This window comes from Pseudoliparis swirei, chromosome 17, assembly GCF_029220125.1.
Source record: "Pseudoliparis swirei isolate HS2019 ecotype Mariana Trench chromosome 17, NWPU_hadal_v1, whole genome shotgun sequence".
Taxonomy (NCBI): Eukaryota; Metazoa; Chordata; class Actinopteri; order Perciformes; family Liparidae; genus Pseudoliparis; species Pseudoliparis swirei.
This window is the reverse complement of record NC_079404.1, coordinates 12,550,900-12,570,785: the sequence shown is the minus strand read 5'-3', so window position 1 is coordinate 12,570,785 and position 19,886 is coordinate 12,550,900. Positions and strand designations below refer to the sequence as shown.

General features: G+C 43.7%; 1 protein-coding gene across 1 annotated transcript; it reads right to left on the bottom strand.

The window, feature by feature from the left end:
• Positions 1-271: 271 nt before the first annotated feature.
• Positions 272-19,765, bottom strand: antxr1d (ANTXR cell adhesion molecule 1d). Its single transcript, XM_056434954.1, has 18 exons — positions 19,406-19,765; positions 15,386-15,457; positions 15,232-15,303; positions 14,924-15,005; positions 14,338-14,368; positions 14,180-14,253; positions 13,651-13,719; positions 13,486-13,566; positions 13,317-13,377; positions 9,393-9,491; positions 9,175-9,244; positions 6,388-6,466; positions 6,018-6,113; positions 5,891-5,929; positions 5,675-5,773; positions 5,436-5,600; positions 5,235-5,315; positions 272-1,406 (listed from the first exon to the last, which is right to left on the bottom strand). Exons 1-18 carry the CDS (start codon positions 19,555-19,557, stop codon positions 1,107-1,109), a joined length of 1,722 nt encoding a protein of 573 aa, XP_056290929.1. The 5' UTR covers positions 19,558-19,765; the 3' UTR covers positions 272-1,106.
• Positions 19,766-19,886: the final 121 nt, after the last annotated feature.

Here is a 19,886-nt window from a genome sequence, read left to right as displayed (position 1 = left end):
TAAAGCCATTAGAAATCTATTAATTTTATATACATTTTGCGGGCTACACAAATGTCATTGCTGGTGACATGAGTGATCAGTTTAATGAAAGATGAACTTATATCACAAAATGTTGCATCCTGCAAAATCCAATGAAATAATTGTCATTAGGAGTCCGTATACTAACTCTAACATGTCTGTAAGATGACTATGCACAGATCCTCTTGAAATACAATATACTATTTAAGACTTAAGTTAATAAGTATAAAATAAATCACTGACAGACCACAAATTTGAAAAACATTGTTTATTGAAGACACACAAAAGGTTAATAAAGCAATAATGCGAATGGTCATTTCAGTCAGTAAATGCAGAACAATACACATTTTCAATGTAATCTTTAACTTGATGCTAGACCACAAATACATGAGATGCCAGAATGCTAAATCAATATTGATATTCCCCATCCTCAAAGATTTGAAAACCCAGAAACCCACCGGACACTAAATAGAAAACAGATGCAGACAGGGCTTGTACTATAATAAATAAAATGTGGAGGAACTGCACTGCAGTTGCAATAAAATCAATAAACTTTTACAAAAATGAATTTGGTTAAAAAGTAGTCTGATTTGTATGAACCTAAGAGTGTACATTAACAAATCAAAATATAACTGACATTGTTGCTCTTGTCTTTTACTACATGCGGTGTGTATCACCACGTCCTGGCTCTACATTAGTATCCTTCGCTAACTCAAAGTAAAACATTTACCAGCATCCCTCAGAAACCGCCTGTCTAACTTTCAACAACACCTAAATCCATTTAGTTACATTTCCAGAAAGGATTGCACTTCCTCTTTCCACTTCAATCAACATAACATATAATACTGTACATACAGGTTCAATCAAGTTACTACATGTTTGTTGTTTTTTAATAATAAATTTTTTTTCACTAAAAGCTGATTTTGATATCTGATAAATATTTGTTTGCTGTCCAGCAACAAAGCACAGAGCTCGTGGCTTCTAAGATCTTACGCCTCTCTGTTGTCTTTGGGGTGAAAGAAGGACATGGGTGTGTACGGAATAAGTTGAGATGTATCAGTTGTTCATTGGAGGCCCCCTCTTCTTCGTCAGAGCCTGGGTGGGGGTCGAGATGGCGGCGGTCCCGGGGGTGCCGTGGGTGCACGAGTTGGTGGTGGACCTGGAGGTGGTTGGGCCACGGGAGGGGGAGCGCGGGAAGGTGGCGTGGTGCGGGGCCCTCTCGATGGAGGCTTCGTCCGGGGGACTGAGTTGGAGACCAGAGGTCGCTGTTCGGCGGGCGGAGGAGAAGGAGGAGGAGGCGCAGAGGGAGGGTGATATGTGCGAGGAGGAGCCTGGGTGTTTGGGGTGGACTCTCCATCTTTGACCCGTTGGAAACTAATGCAGCGACCCTACATGACACGCAGGCGGAAGAAGGGTAAACCACAAGCACACATCATCATTTCAATGCAGAATACAAATTAAAACGCAAAGTCAATGAGCTTATAAGATCCCCGAGTCAAAAAGGTTTGTGTGAGTCTTTGCCCAGCTCGGCTGACAGAGGCATATGTGTCCGAGGCCCCGCGGGGAACACAGAGCTTCTTCTGTCTTCTGTCCACACCTGCACTACAATAGCTGTAATGCTAGCAAAGGCCGGCACTGAGAACGTTAGCACACAGACACACAGACACATGCTTTCCCCCATTCCCCTCCTCTTCTCTAGAAGCCTCTGTCGTGCCTCTCTTGATGCAGAACATAAAGTGGTTTATGTCTCTCATGTGCTGGACTTAGAATCTAAAGAGGGGGGGGATTTCAATAACCCCACAATAGATAACAGAGGACCCTTAGCATTTAACATAATTTACAAGTTGGGGAGAATGGAACGCGACTCTTATTGTTCTCATTCATGGTTTCCTTCTCTGTTCCCTGCATAGCATCCTTCTGTAGACACACAAACAGACACACACACACACACTTGTCTTGCTCAGTCAGTGTGTGAAGGATGGAGGGTAGGTCTCTGTGTCACAGACCCTTGGTGGTCTGATTATAACACCTTATTAAACAGAGAGGCCCTAAAGTCACACAGGGGCCAATAAGAGGACCCCAAGCAGCAGTAGCTTTGTGACTTAGGGGGCTATTGTGTGTGTGTGTGTGTGTATATGAGGGTTGAGTAATTGATCGGGGACAGCCCAGTTGGGGGCTGACTGCTTCGGTCTTGTCGCTGGACCGCGGTGAAAAGGCCAGTTTGTGAGCAGCACATCACCAGAGAGAGCATATGGACACAATGAGAACACAAGCTCATGAATATGAGTGTGTGTGTGTGTGTGTGACTGTAAGCATGCCTCCACCAGAGCATATGGCCTGAATGAAACCTCGGCCTCATGAATAACAGAAACAGAGAGAGAAAGGTTTAGGGGCTGGCTGCAAGAGAGCACGACAACAACACAAGATTGGTGTTGCAGCAGAGAATTGGAGTAGAAGAGTAGACGTGGTCCACTTTTAAGGAGATGGTATTTGTGAGAGGTCATAAATGAGCCACTTGTGATGGTCAGTGTTTTTGTGTGTGTCCCTTTGGCTGAGATGTCTCTCACCGCTTTATTTTCTCTGTTGACGAGTGTTTACTTCAAACACCTCAACTCCTAAAACAAAACCCTAAAACACCTCCAGCAGCCCTCCTGTTTCTCCTTCTGAGCCCCAAGACTTTACACTCCCCGTAATAAACACAAATCGGATATTTTATAGTAAAGAGGAAGACGAGAGAGCAAAGACGCACATGTGACCGGACAGCCCTGCCTGTCACCTTGTATGACATTACAGCAAAACACGAAAGGAAATGCTCCATGTGGGCTCAAAAGAGTCAACACACTTCATACAGTTCATATGCTGCACTGAAGCACGCATCAAAAGGGACAGATTAACCAAATTAAAAAAATACATTATAGCTCACATGTAGTTTAGATGTTATCTGCTGAGACTTTCTGAGATGCCTTCCTCCATACCAAACCAATAGAGGTATATTACTGAGTGCTCAACGTGTTTATAAAATAACATAATTCAAGAGTCACATATTTTTCCAGAATCCATGGAATAAACCGCGCTGACTGAGATTGGTTGTCTGCATTTACTTTGCAGTCTGTAGCCTATTGGCTGTGAATTTAATCTGGAGATGATAAAGTAAACCGTTTTCACTGGAACTACTTTCAATAGAAGAAATAATCCCAATAAAAAAAAGTTGGAATAATTTTCTGTGGGATACCAGTGAAGCGGTTACTTGAAACAAATGTGAAATTATTTATTTTCAATTAAAATGTTCAGTTTGATAAAAAGTGAGAACACTGTCTCAAAGTCAAGTTATATGGTTGAAAGCCTCCGGACAAGTGAGACGGGTCTTCGTGTTGATATTGTTTCTCATCAACATTGTCAATACTTTGAGCAACAACAAACACAATTCCATTCACCTCGACTGTAATTCAATCCACTTAAACTGTCTGCACGGCTCGATACCACTCGACTGATACAATTTGTTTTTGTAATTTGGGTGAATTGATCCAGTTTATGGGAGGTGACTGGGGGACGAAGGGGGAAGAGGAGGGAGGGGCTGCGGTGCTCATTTGCTCGGGCCTGCGCTGTGTGACGGGGCCAGCAGAGCCGTCAGCTCTGGGGACAAAAGGAGGGAATCTCTTCTGTCACAATATGGCTCGTGGCCTTTCAACTCCCCATCTGTTTGTGTGACGCTCAGTCGACAGAGCTGACACACACGCTGCAGTGACACACACACACACACACACACACACACACAAATCAAACGCATACAGCCGTGTGGCAGAAACTGGCAGCCCCCATGATGGCCGTTTGCAGAGGCAGTGAAGTAGCAGTAATGTGGGGAGAAAGCAGGGCGAGCTCCTCCTGAGCCGCTGCGTGGCAATCTACATTGATCAGCGCTAGTTATCGCTGTGCTTTTTATCACTTTGTTGGGCTGTTTGTCAGCCGCCTCCTGTCGCTTGCTTCTTCGACATTACTACTCTGGGGGATTTAGATCTGCGCCTGTCTTATCATTGTCGTCTTTCACGTCAGATATGGCTATGAGAACAAATTCGAAACAACTATCTGTTTACAACAAAACATTTTTTTATCCTCCTCATTTCTTTTCATGTGAGATAATGACCCATGAAGGGAGTTGTGGGGGTCATCTTTTAACCAGAGCCCCACAAAGTGGCTGACAAAGACTAAAGGAACTTTTCCCCTGACAGATGAATTGTTCGGCTGAGAAAAAAAATCCAAGATGGAAAGAAGTCATAAAACCATTGATGGTGAGCATTTTTACAGACTCTAGTACACACACACACACACACACACACACACACACACACAAACACACGCACACACACACTGTTGCATAGTAAAGATGAATCATGTCATTCAAAGAACAAATCAATACATTTCTCAGTGATATGGCTTCCGCTATGAGAGGCGACAATGAAACCATTTATAACGAAGCAGCTGTTTCACCATGACAACCAGTAGGATGATGAAAACATGTTGGTAGGGTTATGGGATGCACTGGGTCAAGGTTAGATAATAGGGGCCACTTTGCTCTCTCATCCCACCATAGACAGTGATGTCACGATTTAGGACTTTTCAGGAGCAGCGGTAGTGGCCAGTAAGATAAAACGTTAAGATTTTCAGCTGAAATAAAACCTCGTATTTTTGTCTACTGTAATTAGCACTTGCATGTAGAGTGAGTGTGTAACATACTATTTGGAAACCATATTAAAAAGCCTGTAATTTTCTAGGAGTCTCAGGGAATTGTCAATGACAGTGGTCCTTGTGCGTGAACAATGGCTGCTTTGACGAAGAGCGCACTATCAGTGGCTCATTGACCGGCTGTTAGTGTGTCAGTGTGCGTGGAGAAAATCAGTACTGAGCTGCTGTGTTGAGAATTGTACATGTTGCTCAATGACACGTGTTGTCTTTATGCAGTGTGACAGACAGAATGCAGATGCTCTATTGTGCACATACAGAGATGGAAAACACATAAAAACCGTGTATGCCATCCAACCCAGCAAAGAGCCTTTAGGTGGTTTTTACCCACAGAGCAATCCCTCAAAACTACACATAATTACCAAAATGTAGTTTTGTATCATTCCTCATGCCTGTTTTGTTGGGCATTAGATTTTCTAGTCATGTTTTAGTGTGAAAATAAAAAAGGAAATGTGACAGGAGTTGAGTGTGAAGCTCACCTCGTCTCCAGGAAGTGGTCTCATCAGAGACACCTGGTCGTAACCTCTCCCGAACAAAGCCCACAGAGCATTCAGCTTCCCCTAGAGGACCGGAAAGAAGGACAAAATAAGGCAGAAGAAAATAATCAAAGGGACATTTTCAAATAAAAACCACAACCGTAAATGTACATTCAACTTTTTCTCAATGCATAAAACACTAACCTGAATGGGTGAGTACCACCTCCTCTGCTGTGGGCGGCGGCGTGGTGGTTTTCGAGGCTTTGGCTCATACGGTTCAAATTCCTGCTCTGGCATTTTTACGACTGCATTTTTAGGTTTGTCCAGCTTCGCACCTTCCTCAGTGGACCCTTTCTCCCCCCATCGCACCTAGGAAAGCCTCATTTATATTGATATGCCTTTGAGCATTGAATGTGTGTGTGAGCGCATGTACACGTGCATACCTCCATGCGTTTGATGCCACCCACTCCTCTTCCTCCATAGTAGGACGCATCCACTGTGGGCCACCTCTTCTTGGGCATCCCGTCCTCATCATCTGAGTCCTTAGAGTAAAACTCAATTACATGACACAGCATATATCCTTCCAAACATACTACTATTAATTATTACCATGAATGTTAATTACAACAGTTGCATTGAGAGAATAAAACACGCCTTACTGGCTCTGGGGGAGGAGGTGGTGGAGGGGCTTTGATCACCTGCAGGTTGAAAAAGAAATGGCATGAGGGAACCGAAGATATAATGAACAAATGACTGATGATTCCAACGTCTGAAGTTCAAACTGACCAAAGTGCAGCAGAGCGGCCAGAACCACCACATCAGCAGCAGAGCCAGCAGCAGGAACACCACCAGCAGGGACACGAGCACGATGGTGCCGTCAAACTGCACACAAACACAGAAGGACGGGATTCAGATTCAACTGGACTGAAAGACGAGAGAAAGGTGAAAATGAAAGGCGAAAGTACTCACAGTCTCCTCTGATGACAGACACAACAGAGGAGACCTCAGAGAGGGAGGGGAGAAGAAGAGGACTAGAGAACCAAAAGAAAATAAGAAGGATCAAAGAAAGTTCTTTCAAATAAGGCAGCATGCCAGAAGGAAATGATCATAGTGTGTTGTTGTGATCGTGCAGACTTTATACGCAGGATGTACTCACACACTCTGTCGTAGTGATGTGAACCGAGCTGGTGATGTAGGAGAGGCCCTCATTCATGCTCACCTGCAGGTAGATCACCCTGCAAACAAACACAAACTGGAGACTGGTCTTCTCGTCCAACAAAAGAAACGCAAAAAAACGCTCGAGTGCACATCTGCTTGTACGCACACATTCAATGTTTTGTTTCAGCTGCTGTACCAGCTCGCCCCAGGGTGTCACACATTCCTCCTTATACTTTGTCCATACTTGCTGCCTTATAAGCACACTAACATGCTACTTGGACACAAAGCCAACGTCTCAAAAGAGGTCAAGGAGTTCTCCACCCACAGAAGGAATCTGTGTGGATCAGACCCAGACCTCTCATGTGCAAACCACAGACAGATAAATTACTAACTACTCTCCAGTATTCATTGCTGATATCTTCAGCTATATCTGCACACACAGAGGCAGGCGGGGACAAGAAACAGGATGACATGTTTCGTTTTTGGTTCGATAGATATCGAGGCTGATGGAGGCAAAGACTGTGCAGGATTGAGGCGTGAGTTCAATATTCAGTTGACAGGTTATTCATGAAGCTTTTCGGAAATATCAACAAAAACGAGACATTTTTAGTGTGGAAAAGTGGAGCTCTGAATTGTAGTTATCGGTTTGGAAAATAATGGAGAAAGGCTTCTTGTGCTGTTCTTATGGTTTGGGGGGCAGAGACAAGAGGGGCATTGAGCTTTGGGTTCAGATTTGAGGAGGGGGCGACAAGGGGGAGGTCACTGCAGGGGTGGGGAGGGGGGGCAGAGGAGAGGAAACAGAGTGGGGGATGGTAGAAGGAGGGCCTTTCCTGTTCTACATCCCTTCAGCACTGTCCCTCCCTTCAGAGACCCCCCTCTACACTTCCTCAATCACTGACTCTGTTTTCGCCTCCTCACCCTCTCCTGTGTCCTCTCCATACCGCTGAAGCTCGTCTCATAACTCATGCTGACACTGACTTTAGAGAAGGAAATCGGCGGTGCAGGTGCCACTCACCTTTTCTTCTTCTACTTCTTCCCTCCCTTCTCTGTTCCCCCAACCAATTATATGCTCAACCCTCCTCTCAGGCAGGCAGGGGACACGGTGCTATCAGCTCCTCTCTGACAGACGGATCTCAGCCCCTATCAATCATCAATCTGACCACTATATATGTCTTTGCCCTGTGTGTGTAGGAGGGGGAGCTGCATCCGGAAGGTTCCCAGTCAACACAGATTTGTGTGACGGCAGCAATGACTTCATTATATGCGACAAGGCTAGGGTGGAACAGGAGGTGAGTGAGGGGTCTTTGAGGTGTTGCCTTCAGACCTATAGACTTTACAACCCCAAAACAGGAAGCAGTTCACCATTAATGGGATCTGCCATAGAATGATTGTTCACATTATTGATAAAGTCTCGTCAATGAAATGACAGAAACAAGTGAAAAGGTCGTTTTGCAATCTGTATTAGAAGGCAATGCTAATACACTGTTGGTATAATCTGTCCATTTCCTGATGTGTGTGTGGTTCAGCTTTATTACTAGGTCCACAACATGTATTATATATATATATATATATTTAGGACAGACATGGATATAATCTGCAGCTTACGAATAACGAAAACACCTGTGTGACACACTCGCTTCAATTCCTATTTCCATATCTATCTGCACGTTATTACACCGCAGCCCAGAACTCATACAGCGGCTGTTCGCCTCCTCTCTGGGTCCCTCAGCCATTCACAGCTGACTTCCTCTTTGGAAGCACTCAGGGTGTTAAGGCAGTGCTGCCTCTGCTCTGATCGGCTTCTGTTACGTGGAAGCATAATTCCTTCAGGCTCTCTTGCAATGTGTAATGATGCTCCCTGTTGGGCTCTGTTATTAGGAGTAGCAGCCCGACCCACAACAAAAACTGCTCGATTGTGAACAAGGTGAATTGTTGCTGTTTTTTCGTCAATCCCCTAATGTCTGAGTTCAAATATAAATGATATGTGCCACGTCTATCATATCGTGGGAGTAAAATAATACTGTAAGTGACATACTCTTAAAATATCCCTACCGCCACAGTTTGAAAACCACATTTCTTCTTTCCAAATCTCTGACTAGTAGTTCACCATCAAAGCAGTTCTTTTTACTGGCAGACAAGACAAGCTCAAAACACGCAATAAATCTGAGTGACAGCAACAAGACAGATGATGACTGGGAGGTGTCTGAGGCCGCAGGCCAGAGAGTATAATTATGCACAGGACTGCAGGCAGCGGGCACGGGGACTCAGGGAGGCTGCTGGGCCTCGGGCCTCTCAGAGTTCAGCCCACAGCTTCGCTCTGTCTGCCCTGCAAGAAACTTCTGCTCTTCATCACCAGAAGCAAAGCCAAAAGCCCTCAGAGGAAACTTTACACTGCCCCACCGACTCTACTCACACTTTAGCTCTCCCAAAGTGTCAGACAGAGATTGGGATACATCACACAACACGTAAACACACACACACACACACACACGGTCATGGCGGTCCTCTCCAGCAGGCTCTCATTAAGTTGTGTTCCTGGGCTCTACTCCTGTTGTCCCCTTGTGATTGGTGTCTGGCTTCGTTAGCTGCGACAAACACTGATTGATCACAGACACTCAATGACTTTGGCCCTAATTTGTTCAAGGACGGCAGACTTCTGGTGTCAACACCAAACTTGCGAGCAGCTGGCAAATATCTGGGAGTGTTGCAGCTGAACATGGAGAGCTTGGCAACTGGAGTGATGACTGAGAAGGCGCATTGGGGTGAAAATGCAGTGAGAGCTTACCTCCCAACCTCCTCTATGACAGGAGCAGGGCAGAGCAGGAAGGTATCTTCTATTCCAGCCGGTCTCTCGTCTGCATAGGGAGAAACACAACCACACTATAAGTCTGAAAAATGTCAACATGGTTCCGACATTTTTCTTAAATGCACCAGCCAAAGCAGAGTCTCATAATGCATTCGTGAGTTAGCTTTCATGTGCTTGTGTATTTTTGCATAACTTACCCACAGTGAGCGTATCATTTAGTTTAAAGCTGCAGAGGACCTGGTCAATGTTTCGGGCATGGAGAAACCCGTTGCCTCTCACCACCACCTGGAAACTCTCTGAGACAAAAACAACGAGTGCAGGCACCATCAGAATCGATTCGCGATATTCACATTTAAGCATGACAATGATAAGATACATATTGTCAGCTATATGTGAGAGATGTAGAAGATCAAAATCGGGCTACTATTTTAGTTTGAAGTAGGAGAACATTTCTGCTGTACCGTTATGTGGAATGTTTGCAGCCATTCTCTCCCTGATGTACTCAACTTAAGCAGGAGAAACATGTGCATGCCTCATTACTGCTTGTTTATATCTGTGTGCTTATGCGTGTATGTGTGGAAAGGCCATAATAAGCTCCAATGGTGCTAATGCAAAAAGTGCTGCTATTCACAAATATGTGCCGCGCAGTAGCTTCAAGGTGTGTGCGTATGTGCGTATGTGTGGTGTTGACCTTTAGTTTCCCCCAGGCACTGTTAAAATGCGTTGACAGAGGATTGCCAGCATATGCTGGAGTGTCTATGTGGCTGCTACCCAGCATATGTTAGAGAGCGGAAAAAAAACACTTGCTTAAAAACATGCCTGCAGGGCTGACAATAGTACAGCTCCGGCAAAGTAGGTCTGACCTTAACTGTGGCACTATTAACACATGTCTGTATGCATCCGTTCGTAACTTTGTGCACATACTGTACGTGTGCACTGCCTTTGTATTTTCTATGTATGTGCGTGCATGGATGTGTGCAGGCGCGTGTTATGAACGTGCATGTTTGCGTGTGCGAGGTCTCGGTCTGCGCAGTGTGCTTTCCTCTAGCATTATCCTGGCTAATAGAAGTGAACATTTGTCACACCGTTAACATTTAAAGCTCCAGCGTGAAGATCACCGGATGAAAACATCACAGGCTCTGGGTGGATATGTAACAGTATTTCCTTAAAGTTCAGACCTTAAAGCTGAAGAGCCATAAATACAGATACACCAACATAGGCAGAGTGGAGGAAACAAACGGCACTTTATATCTGCCTACACATCTCTACATATTTACAGATGCTGTGACATAAACAACAGTGTATAAAGTACACGATACAGTGAAATTGAGCATTCACAAAACAGGGATAAGTTGTATATATTTCATACTCTATATGGCATACAGCAGGTATTGAGACAAAAAAATCACAAATTGCATTGATTTGCCTCAGAAAGATAAAACTATCTTTTATTAATTTCAAATAACCTAGAACTATGCGCACAGCCAACCTCAAACAACTGTGTCCATATGCATGTGCTTATTTACAGATGTTAAATAAAATGCAACTTGTAAGTGCTGCTTATGCCATTTCCCCAGCTAGACTCAGATTGCACATGTGTATTCACACAAAAACACACATAAACCACCAAATTACCCACGCATCTCATTACAGCCTCATAATTAACCTTTCACTATGTCTTCTTCTTCCTCCTCCTGCTCTGAATGTACTGTTCAACTTAACCACAAATACATTACAACTATATACAATATTAGGATATAACTTTATTTCAATTATTTGTATATTACCTGTTTTGTTTATGTGGTTTTCAGCCACAACAATGTGCAACTTAATTGGGGGTCTTAACACTAATTATTACTATTGCTCAGTGCCGTGGCTGCTTTATCAGTCATCCCCCTTTCACACAATATTACCATCAAACAGCACAAGCTGCACTGACAGGGCGCATGTGCACACACACACAGACACACACACACACACACACACACACACACACACACACACACACACACACACACACACACACAAACACTCGCATAAGAAAACATAACATGGTCATGGTAGATGGCAGATATTACTCCAATGAAATCTAATTCTAAGCCTGACAAGAGTCATACTCCTTTAAAAGTAGTAGTAGCAGTGCATTGCATTATTACTACATGTAACAGTTCAACATAATGACAACAGTTCAGTCATCATGCATATTTTCAAAGCAAAACGTTTTCTAAAAATGAAAATGTTTAAATACACTCTATCACTATTTCCAAAGACGTTTTATCCAATCTTAATAAACAATTGATTGATAGGAAATGAAAAAAAGTCTCAATTTAAAAACCTTCTACACACAACCTGACACAGACACACACACACACACACACACACATCGAGGCTTGACGGGCTAAAAGGTCAGTGCTGTCAGACACATGGTGGGCAGGGACTGGTGGTGCCCTGCTGACATGTACAACACATATGCTGCTGCCCTCCCGTCTGCTCTGCCTTTGTTGCCACATGTCCATTTACATCGACACCTAAGCGGTTGACAAGGATTTGATTTGTATGAATGTGTGCCTGTGTGTGACTATACACATCTGAATGCATGGTTGTCTCGCATGCGTGGATAAAATGGGCTGCGGCTTGTCCGAACAGCGGCACTTCACTCACATTAGTACGACAGGACAGTAAAGGACAGGGAGGGGCAAAGGAGGACGGCACAACGGGGAGGGAAGGGTCAGACGTTAATAAAAGCAGCAATCTCTGCTGTCATGTTAGATCTAAGGCCCAACTCTCACTGTCCTCTCAGTGTGTTAGAGGGGAATCAGTCCTGTCATGTCTGATAGTGTGGCCCAACGTTCACTGTCCAGTCTGATGGCCTGTTTGCAGGCAGCTCGGTCTGGTCACTTCACATCAATGTGAGGGAAATGTGTGTGTGTGTGTGTGTGTGTATGCAGACGAAAGAACATCTTAATATGTGTGTGTGTTGGTGTCAAGCTTGTATGGTATGTGACTACATGCAGACATAGACGAAGACAGAGAGAGAGACTGTCACAACACCTATGTGATATGTCAGTCTATAAGTACATATAATGGAGACGTTTATATTCAAACCTCTGGAGAATCTGGACTACAGTATTGCAGTTAAAAATAAAAGCAAACTCTTGTTAAATGCTTGACATAATATGAATTCATACTGATTCAATAAGCATGATCATATATAAACATTGCATGTCTAACATAAGGGTTATATGTTATGTATACACATTGCGTGACAACAAAGGCAGCACACTCATAAGCATGTATTCAGTCAACTACAATCTTTGCCCTTCATTAATTAGGCCAGAATCAGGTCTTGGTTTAAGCGTGTCCTCGGTTTCTTAGTTCACTCTCCATTAGGCTACTCATCAATCGAATAATAAATGAGGCTGTTGGAGGATGTTTGGGCACACGTCGAGTGACACACTCAGACCAGAGGATGTAATTATCACAATACATGACAAGTGCGATTCTTTATTTTTGCATTGCTCTTCAAATCCCCAACCCTCCCCCTCCCTCCTCTCCATCTCCTTTCCCATCTTTCATATCCCATAATGAAGGCTAATCTCCATTGGTTGTCCTGGTAGCACTGCTGCAAATACACTCTCTTAAGTGAGCCCTTATAAGGTCATGTCAAAGCTCATCCATCCTGCTGACTACACATAACGGCTCTCTGTCACCGTCTCTCTTTAGTTATTATCCTGTTTTTTACCTCCTGAAACTGCTGACTAGAGGCACAAGAGCTGGGCGTGGACGAAGAGTTGAGAAGGAGGACAGGGTTGAAACAGCCATTTAAAACTAGGCCAGAGAAGCAGCCATGCTTAAAGATTCTCGGCTAATTCCTCTGACCAACACCCGTCCCCCCGCCTCTCTGTTGCACACACGCTGCGCTGAAGCAGCTATGCTAAATTCCCCCGGCCGTGAATGACAATACGCTCTCTGTCACTCCGCAGTCCTAAGCGTCTGTGCGATTACTCAACCTCATGTTCCACTCCAGAGGCTTCTGATGACTGTCATCTGACACAATCGCACACCGTGACCGCCCAATGTCCTAAAAAGAAGGGCTAACCCGTGCACCTCACACGTCTTACCTCCGGCACACACACTGGACGGCTCTGCCGCTAGAATCTCGATGCAGGACTTCTTGATGATCTGAGTGATCAGACAAAAGGGGAAAACGCCACAAGACAATTTAATAACATAATGGATTGTGTGTGGATGAGTGTGAATCTGTTTTCATGTGGGATGGATGTGTCTTACCGAGTCAATGATTCCCCTCAGGGCTTGGAATCCTCCCCATACAGGAAACACGTGCTCCACAGTGTCTGCAATAGTTGCGAGCTAGAAAAAAATGCAGACACAGAAACTTGTGATTGCATTCTTTATGCAATTTCAATATCTTCAATATCCTTCTGTGGATCCTACCTGGGTCTGGTTGAACTCTTTGACCCCTACACAGTAAACAATGGCTCCCATAGACCTGGCCCTCTGAGCCTGAAAAACAGAACAAATAGACCAGAATTCAGGCCTTTTCTTGTGGAGCCAAACAAATCTCCCCGAAACACTCTGTGTAGCATAATTAAAGCACAAAGGGGCGTCCTATTTGTTTAATAACCATGTAACAATGAAACCTTTACATAATGTTCCAGAATTAAAACAATCACAGGAAATAGTGAGCATTCGCAACATGTGTTAAGTTCAACCTTTATGTGAGTTGAACAACGCAAATTATTAACGGCCAAGTTATTTGATTTCTATTTGCAAGTTCATCAATAAAAAAGAATACTGTCAAATGACTTAATATGTCATTACTCAGTATCAATGAAATAAACAATCATAACATCTTGAACCTATCAAACAACAACAACAACCTACAGTATGAAGTCCACAGCCTGTGGCAGTTTGCAAGTGTCTACAACCTTCACATCTTTTCAGTCACCTCCCGGACTCTTACCTCTCGCTGAGCTGTGTCAAACTGCCACTCGTTCAGTTCTCCGTCCGTCAGAGCGATGATAACGCTGGCTGTGCCTGCAGAACACAAAACCTCCGTGTTCTCTGAAACAACGCACTAAATGTAGGCTCATGTGAGGAAGCATAGTGAACCGAGCTTACCCTGCCTCTCTTGATATATCTGCGCATTAGCCTGCAAAGAAACAAGTACAATCTCAGACAATTACAATTACAATAGCCGGCACTGGTTTAAAACATGTTGATATTGTTACAAAACCAGACCACAAATGTCACTTTGCCAAGTGTGGCCTGGCGAGGCCCAATACTCATGAGCTCGGGGCAGGTGGCATTCAATTAGGCTGTATGACTGAAGATTGTTGGATGCTCTTTTGATAGGACATGAATATGAACCCTTTCTTCAACTGATTGCTCTTTGCTTTAGATAATCAAACTTATCTGAATAAAAATGAGAAGTAAACAATGTCGAAGTTTGGGATCATGCTTAATTTGGCGACGCCTGGCTTCAGTCTGAACACTGAAAGCTCAGCAGTTTCAAGAAGCAGCCAGTCATTGATGATCTGAGCCACTCCTCATGCTAATCTCATTCCAGCCCTGGTTCCACCTGCATGCCAGACTGATTATTCCTCACTGGACATTTGACAGAATATGATATTGAAGTGATGACTATAACTAGTGTGATTTAGGATGACTTTACCAAATGTTATGGGTCTTGAACCCTGATCCTTACCATCTCCAGGCCTAAGTTCATAAATGTGTCTCCTCCGGGGATAACCCTTCTCAGGGCTGTTAAGCCTCCAGTGATGGCCTCCCTGTCGGGTAAACAAACACATTTTCCTAGATAAATTCAACAGAAAATGACTACTTTTAGGGAACGAGATTTTCTTTACAATACAGAAGTTAGAAAGAGGAAGGTAGAGATGGTTTGAATTGGTCCAAAATCCAAAGATTTAAAAACCACAAAAAGAGAGGACATGTCTAATACTAGTTTAAGGAGGGAAAGATCCAGACAGAAGAAAGTCCAGGTGTTGGTCTTACCTGTTCTCCGTCAGTTTCAATATGATGTTTCCTCGTGTGGAGAAGACAATGAAGGACATCCGCAGCATGGGGCTGCAAACACACAGTTGTTTTAAATTAAAACGGGCGATAACCAAAAACATCCAAATGTATGAATGATTTATTCCGCGTGTACCTGATAAACTTCTCTGCCAACTGTTCTACAAATGAGTAAATCTCGATCCAGTGATTCTTCACACTGCCAGATCTGAAAAGCAACAAGAACACAACCGTAGAAGACAAAAATAACACAGTTGTGTTGGCCTGGATGATAATAATTCAATATAAATATCTAAATAATAATTATCCACAGCCAAAACAATTACATCCAATGAAATGCAAGGTTAACAGCTCTAACCGCAACTTTAGACTTATGCATATAAAAATGTGGATCTTTTTTTGTATGATAATTTAATAACAAAGCTGACGTTGTGCAACTACTGCAATTTTTATTGGTGGTCCACCACTGTGGTCCAGACTCTGGTTGAACTGCCATGAAACTTTTGGAAACTTTGGATCTATTTCCAAAATGCAGTTAACTTTTGTCATTTTGTATTATGTTTCCTCAACTTTTGGATTGTCGTGGAATTTGGTTCAGACATTCATGTTCCTCACGGGACAAGCTGTAATAACTTTGAGGATTGAGGGACATTATCGGGTCAGTATTTTGATTCTTCTACTCGTGCCAATCTTCACCTCCACTTTAGTATGTGGGCCTAATTAGCCAGAGGTAGCATGCTAACCTGCTAAAGTAGTGAAAATTGTAGTCATAATGCTTGATGATGCTACCTATAAGCATAATTCCAATCATTGCTGGTGTAGTAGTCCAGTATGTAGACTTGTTGATGTTAAGATGGGTACCCACAAAAGTAACCAACTTCAGACAACTGAAGTAAAAAAAAAATTAAATAGATATGCAATTCATAAAACTACAAACCCATATGTTAGTATCGGGCCTCCCCTTTGGAAAAGAATGTGATTCAAACTTCATGTTTTGTCTGACACACTGATATGTACAAACTGGATTTAATGGCCCTGACCTGTTTCAGGAACAACCATTACCAACCAACAGTTTATCTCCTCCCCATTCGAGGACATTCCTCTGGCCACTCAGTCCCATTCCATTAGTTTGGACGGTAACCTGTGAGCGGTGAGAGCTGCTGGTGAGCCTGCGACATGCTGCTGTGTACATGACAGTGTCATTAATGAAGCTCAGTCCCAGGGGGCTGCTAATGGGGGCTAATTGCTGCTGGGCCAGAGGGTTGAGGTTAGACAGGGACAGATGTAGCAGGCTGCCTCTAGCAGGGACCATGTAGCAGGCAGCTGGCCTGTGTGTGTCTATGTGTGGATAGTATCTCTGTGTTTATGTGTGTGTGTGTGTGTCTGTGTGTGTGTCTGTGAGGGGAACAGATGGTTCCAGTGAGCACAGGCAGACAACAACATGACAACAGGTTGGTCTGCAGAGTGAAAAGGCTGCGACATGAACAACAGAGGGAAGTAACATTCAGTAGGGGTAAGTGTGTGTGTGTGTGTGTGTGTATGTGTGTCAGATTGTATATAGTGAGCATCTCAGTTGCAGGACAGAAGGTGTCTGTCTGCTAAAGTAAAATATCTTTAACGTTTTTTTCATCAGAGTGAAGCGAGGGGTTACATGATTATACATGACTGAGAAGGGGGTTGACCTAAATAGCATTATTAGTCCTTCAGTGGGTGGAAATAATTGGTTAATTAATTACAAGTTGGAGATCTGGCTCTGTGTATTATTTTTTGACATTTTTCTGGAATTAAATGTTATTTAATTAATCAGAAAAGAATAATTGAGAGATTTCACAAAGAAACAATAAGTATGGGTGAATGTAATTGCTAATTTGGCATACTATCACAGCATCCTTTCATCTAGTACTTGGATCAGTGAAAATACATCTCTGTTCAGATCCCAGTCATAAAACACGACCCCTATTATTATATTTGTGGGCAACCAGATAGAGAGAAGGAATGCAGCCTGGTATTTGCTGTGGGTCAGACGTGGAGTGTAGGAATGTTTTCTCTTTCTTTCTGTGTGCTTAGATTCCTCCAGCAGAGCACACACACATTCTCTACCCAGCATGCCTCTTCTGGACAGTGAAGAGGTGAAGATCGGTGGAGACACGGAGAAGCATCCGTGATGCATGGTTTCTCACTGAAGATTAGATTAGGTCACTGTGTGGCATTTAAGATCTGAAAAACAGCCAACAAGTCTTTCGGGGGGAAAAAAGAGCAGAAGCTTCCCGGAGGCTTGCTGAAGCATGCCGGTCCAGACAGTCAAGAGTCGTAGCAGAGGCTCGGCCATGCGTGATGTGTCATGCTTCCCGGGCTCCTCAGAAACATTTTGAAGCAAAGAGTGAAGACTGAAGAGGATCTTACAGATGTTTGCAGTGGATGTCCCAGAATTCATTCAATTTTGTCAAAACCAAAAGGAAAAAGTCACTTCCACGTGTCCAGTTAGCGCACACAGGGCAACTGAGGACATGCAGCAAGCATTTTTTAAAACCATGTAATATTCCCAAATGTTAACCACAGTGTTTAACAGCTCCACCACTAAATCACTGCTCGAGTCATTCTGTTGATATTATATAACCTGTATTCATCTCCACAAATAGGGCCACATATACAGCCATACTTAGTGTGTTTGTTGTCATCATATCTCTCTCTCTCTCTGCCCACTTTCATGTTTCGACATGTCTGATTGCTGCATTTACAAGCAAGTTCTCAACTCGAGCCAAGATAAGACAAAAGTTTGGGTTATGTCTGAGCAGCTATGAACAGCAGCTCAGTCTAAACCTGCAGAGAGATCACATAGTCTAGAATAGTCTGGTTTACACAGACCGAAAAGGTGGCAAAACCATTACCACTATTATGGGATGTAATAAGTCAAGTGTGTTTGTTAGGCCTGTGAGGCGCTTTCCTCTTGGTTTGCAATGTCTGTCACCTCATAGCCAGGGCCTAAACATGTTAAAAATTGAATAAAGATATTTAAAGACTGATCTGGGGTTAACCTAAGAGTTGTTATTAATGTTAGAACCGGGTCATGGGCGTCTTGAGGTCCAAGAGGTGTAAATTATGGTCTCTGTTTCAAATCAGACTGGGGATGATGCCTCATTTCCTGTTAGCCCTCTACGTATATCAAATAAAGATAACCAGGGCCACAAATAGATGTGGTACCACTTTCATATACAGAATATTTAACGAGTCGTGTTTTAAAAAGAGGTTTGATTTGTAATTATAACATATATAGATTAGATCTTATGTGAAATATAAAGCCGGTTAAAAAGACAAAGCGAGTTAAGCTGGAGGAGGATGAAGACTATCCACGGGGATTTTTCATAACTTGGCAAGCCAGATGTTGATCTAACAGATAAAAAACTCATAAATAAATTATAGACATATTCACTTCATAGTTACAACCTATAAAGCAGAAGCTGGCGACAACATCCATGTTTTTCTGGTGGTTTTGTTCCATGGAAACAACAACCTGATCATATTTCAGAACTCTTAACTTCTTAACATGCCCCATGGACACAGTGGGGAGGAATAGTTCGAGGATCCGCAGGCCACAACGCACCGCTGGGGCAGCAGCTGCAGCTGTGTCCGCGGGCGTCATCAGCCTGAAACTCTCTCCATCCTGCTCGCCCTGCCCACATCCCGTTGGTAAAAGCGCTATCTGTTTGCCTCTCCACTTTGAACCGGACGAAAAGAACAGCAAAGCATACCTCAACGTCCAAAATAGTCTTGCTACTTCAAATACAATGCTGGATACACACTGTACATATGTGCATGTATGTGTGTATATATATATATCAGCGAGAAGACACTTACAGATAAACAATGGGGGTTAAAATGGTGTTGGACGTGCTCTCCATGTAAAAGTCATTCCGTTAAACAATAAACAATAAAACTATCCTATTTACGACTGTTTTAGTCAAACACAAAGCTAATAGACAAAAGCTTGATTGCCAAATGTACAAGCTCACACTTTTCGTTTGCTTTTCTCTCGCGCCGTTACAACCGCAGACGGAATCGGGCTGATGCGCTCCGCGTTTCCAAACCACTGGGTGGTTGCATGGCAATGCGCAGCGATGGGAAAGTAACAACGCCGTAAATAATATCGGACACTCACTTGTCCAGGACAAAATAGAGGTCGAAGGCGCCCTGACAGGACCTCTCCTCCTCCTCCTGCTCGCCCTGTAGCTGTCCTTTTACCGACACATCGAGGAGGAAAATTCCCAGCAAAGCCAGGGCGAGGAACATGCGAGTCTGTGTCCTCGCCATCTTTCCCGGTTTCTGTTGACTGCCCCAACGCTGTGACAACTAAATATCTTCACATGTTCTCCCAGACATCGGTTCCCGGGTCGACTGCGTGCGTATCACGGGTGATTTCCCGGTGGTTCTTCCCGTTCGGCGCAGCGCATTTAGGCCACGGAGCCGTGTTGAGTTTCAGCCGGGCTCTGCAAGTCTTCTGCTTGAGTGGAGAACAGAAAAGGCACTGAAGCAGGCAGCATGAAGGAGAGGAGCGACACCCGAGGAGAGAAGGAGGAAGTTGATACTAAACTCCACTTTTTCAAACTAAATAGTGAGATATCTGTTTGGGGTATTCCCAA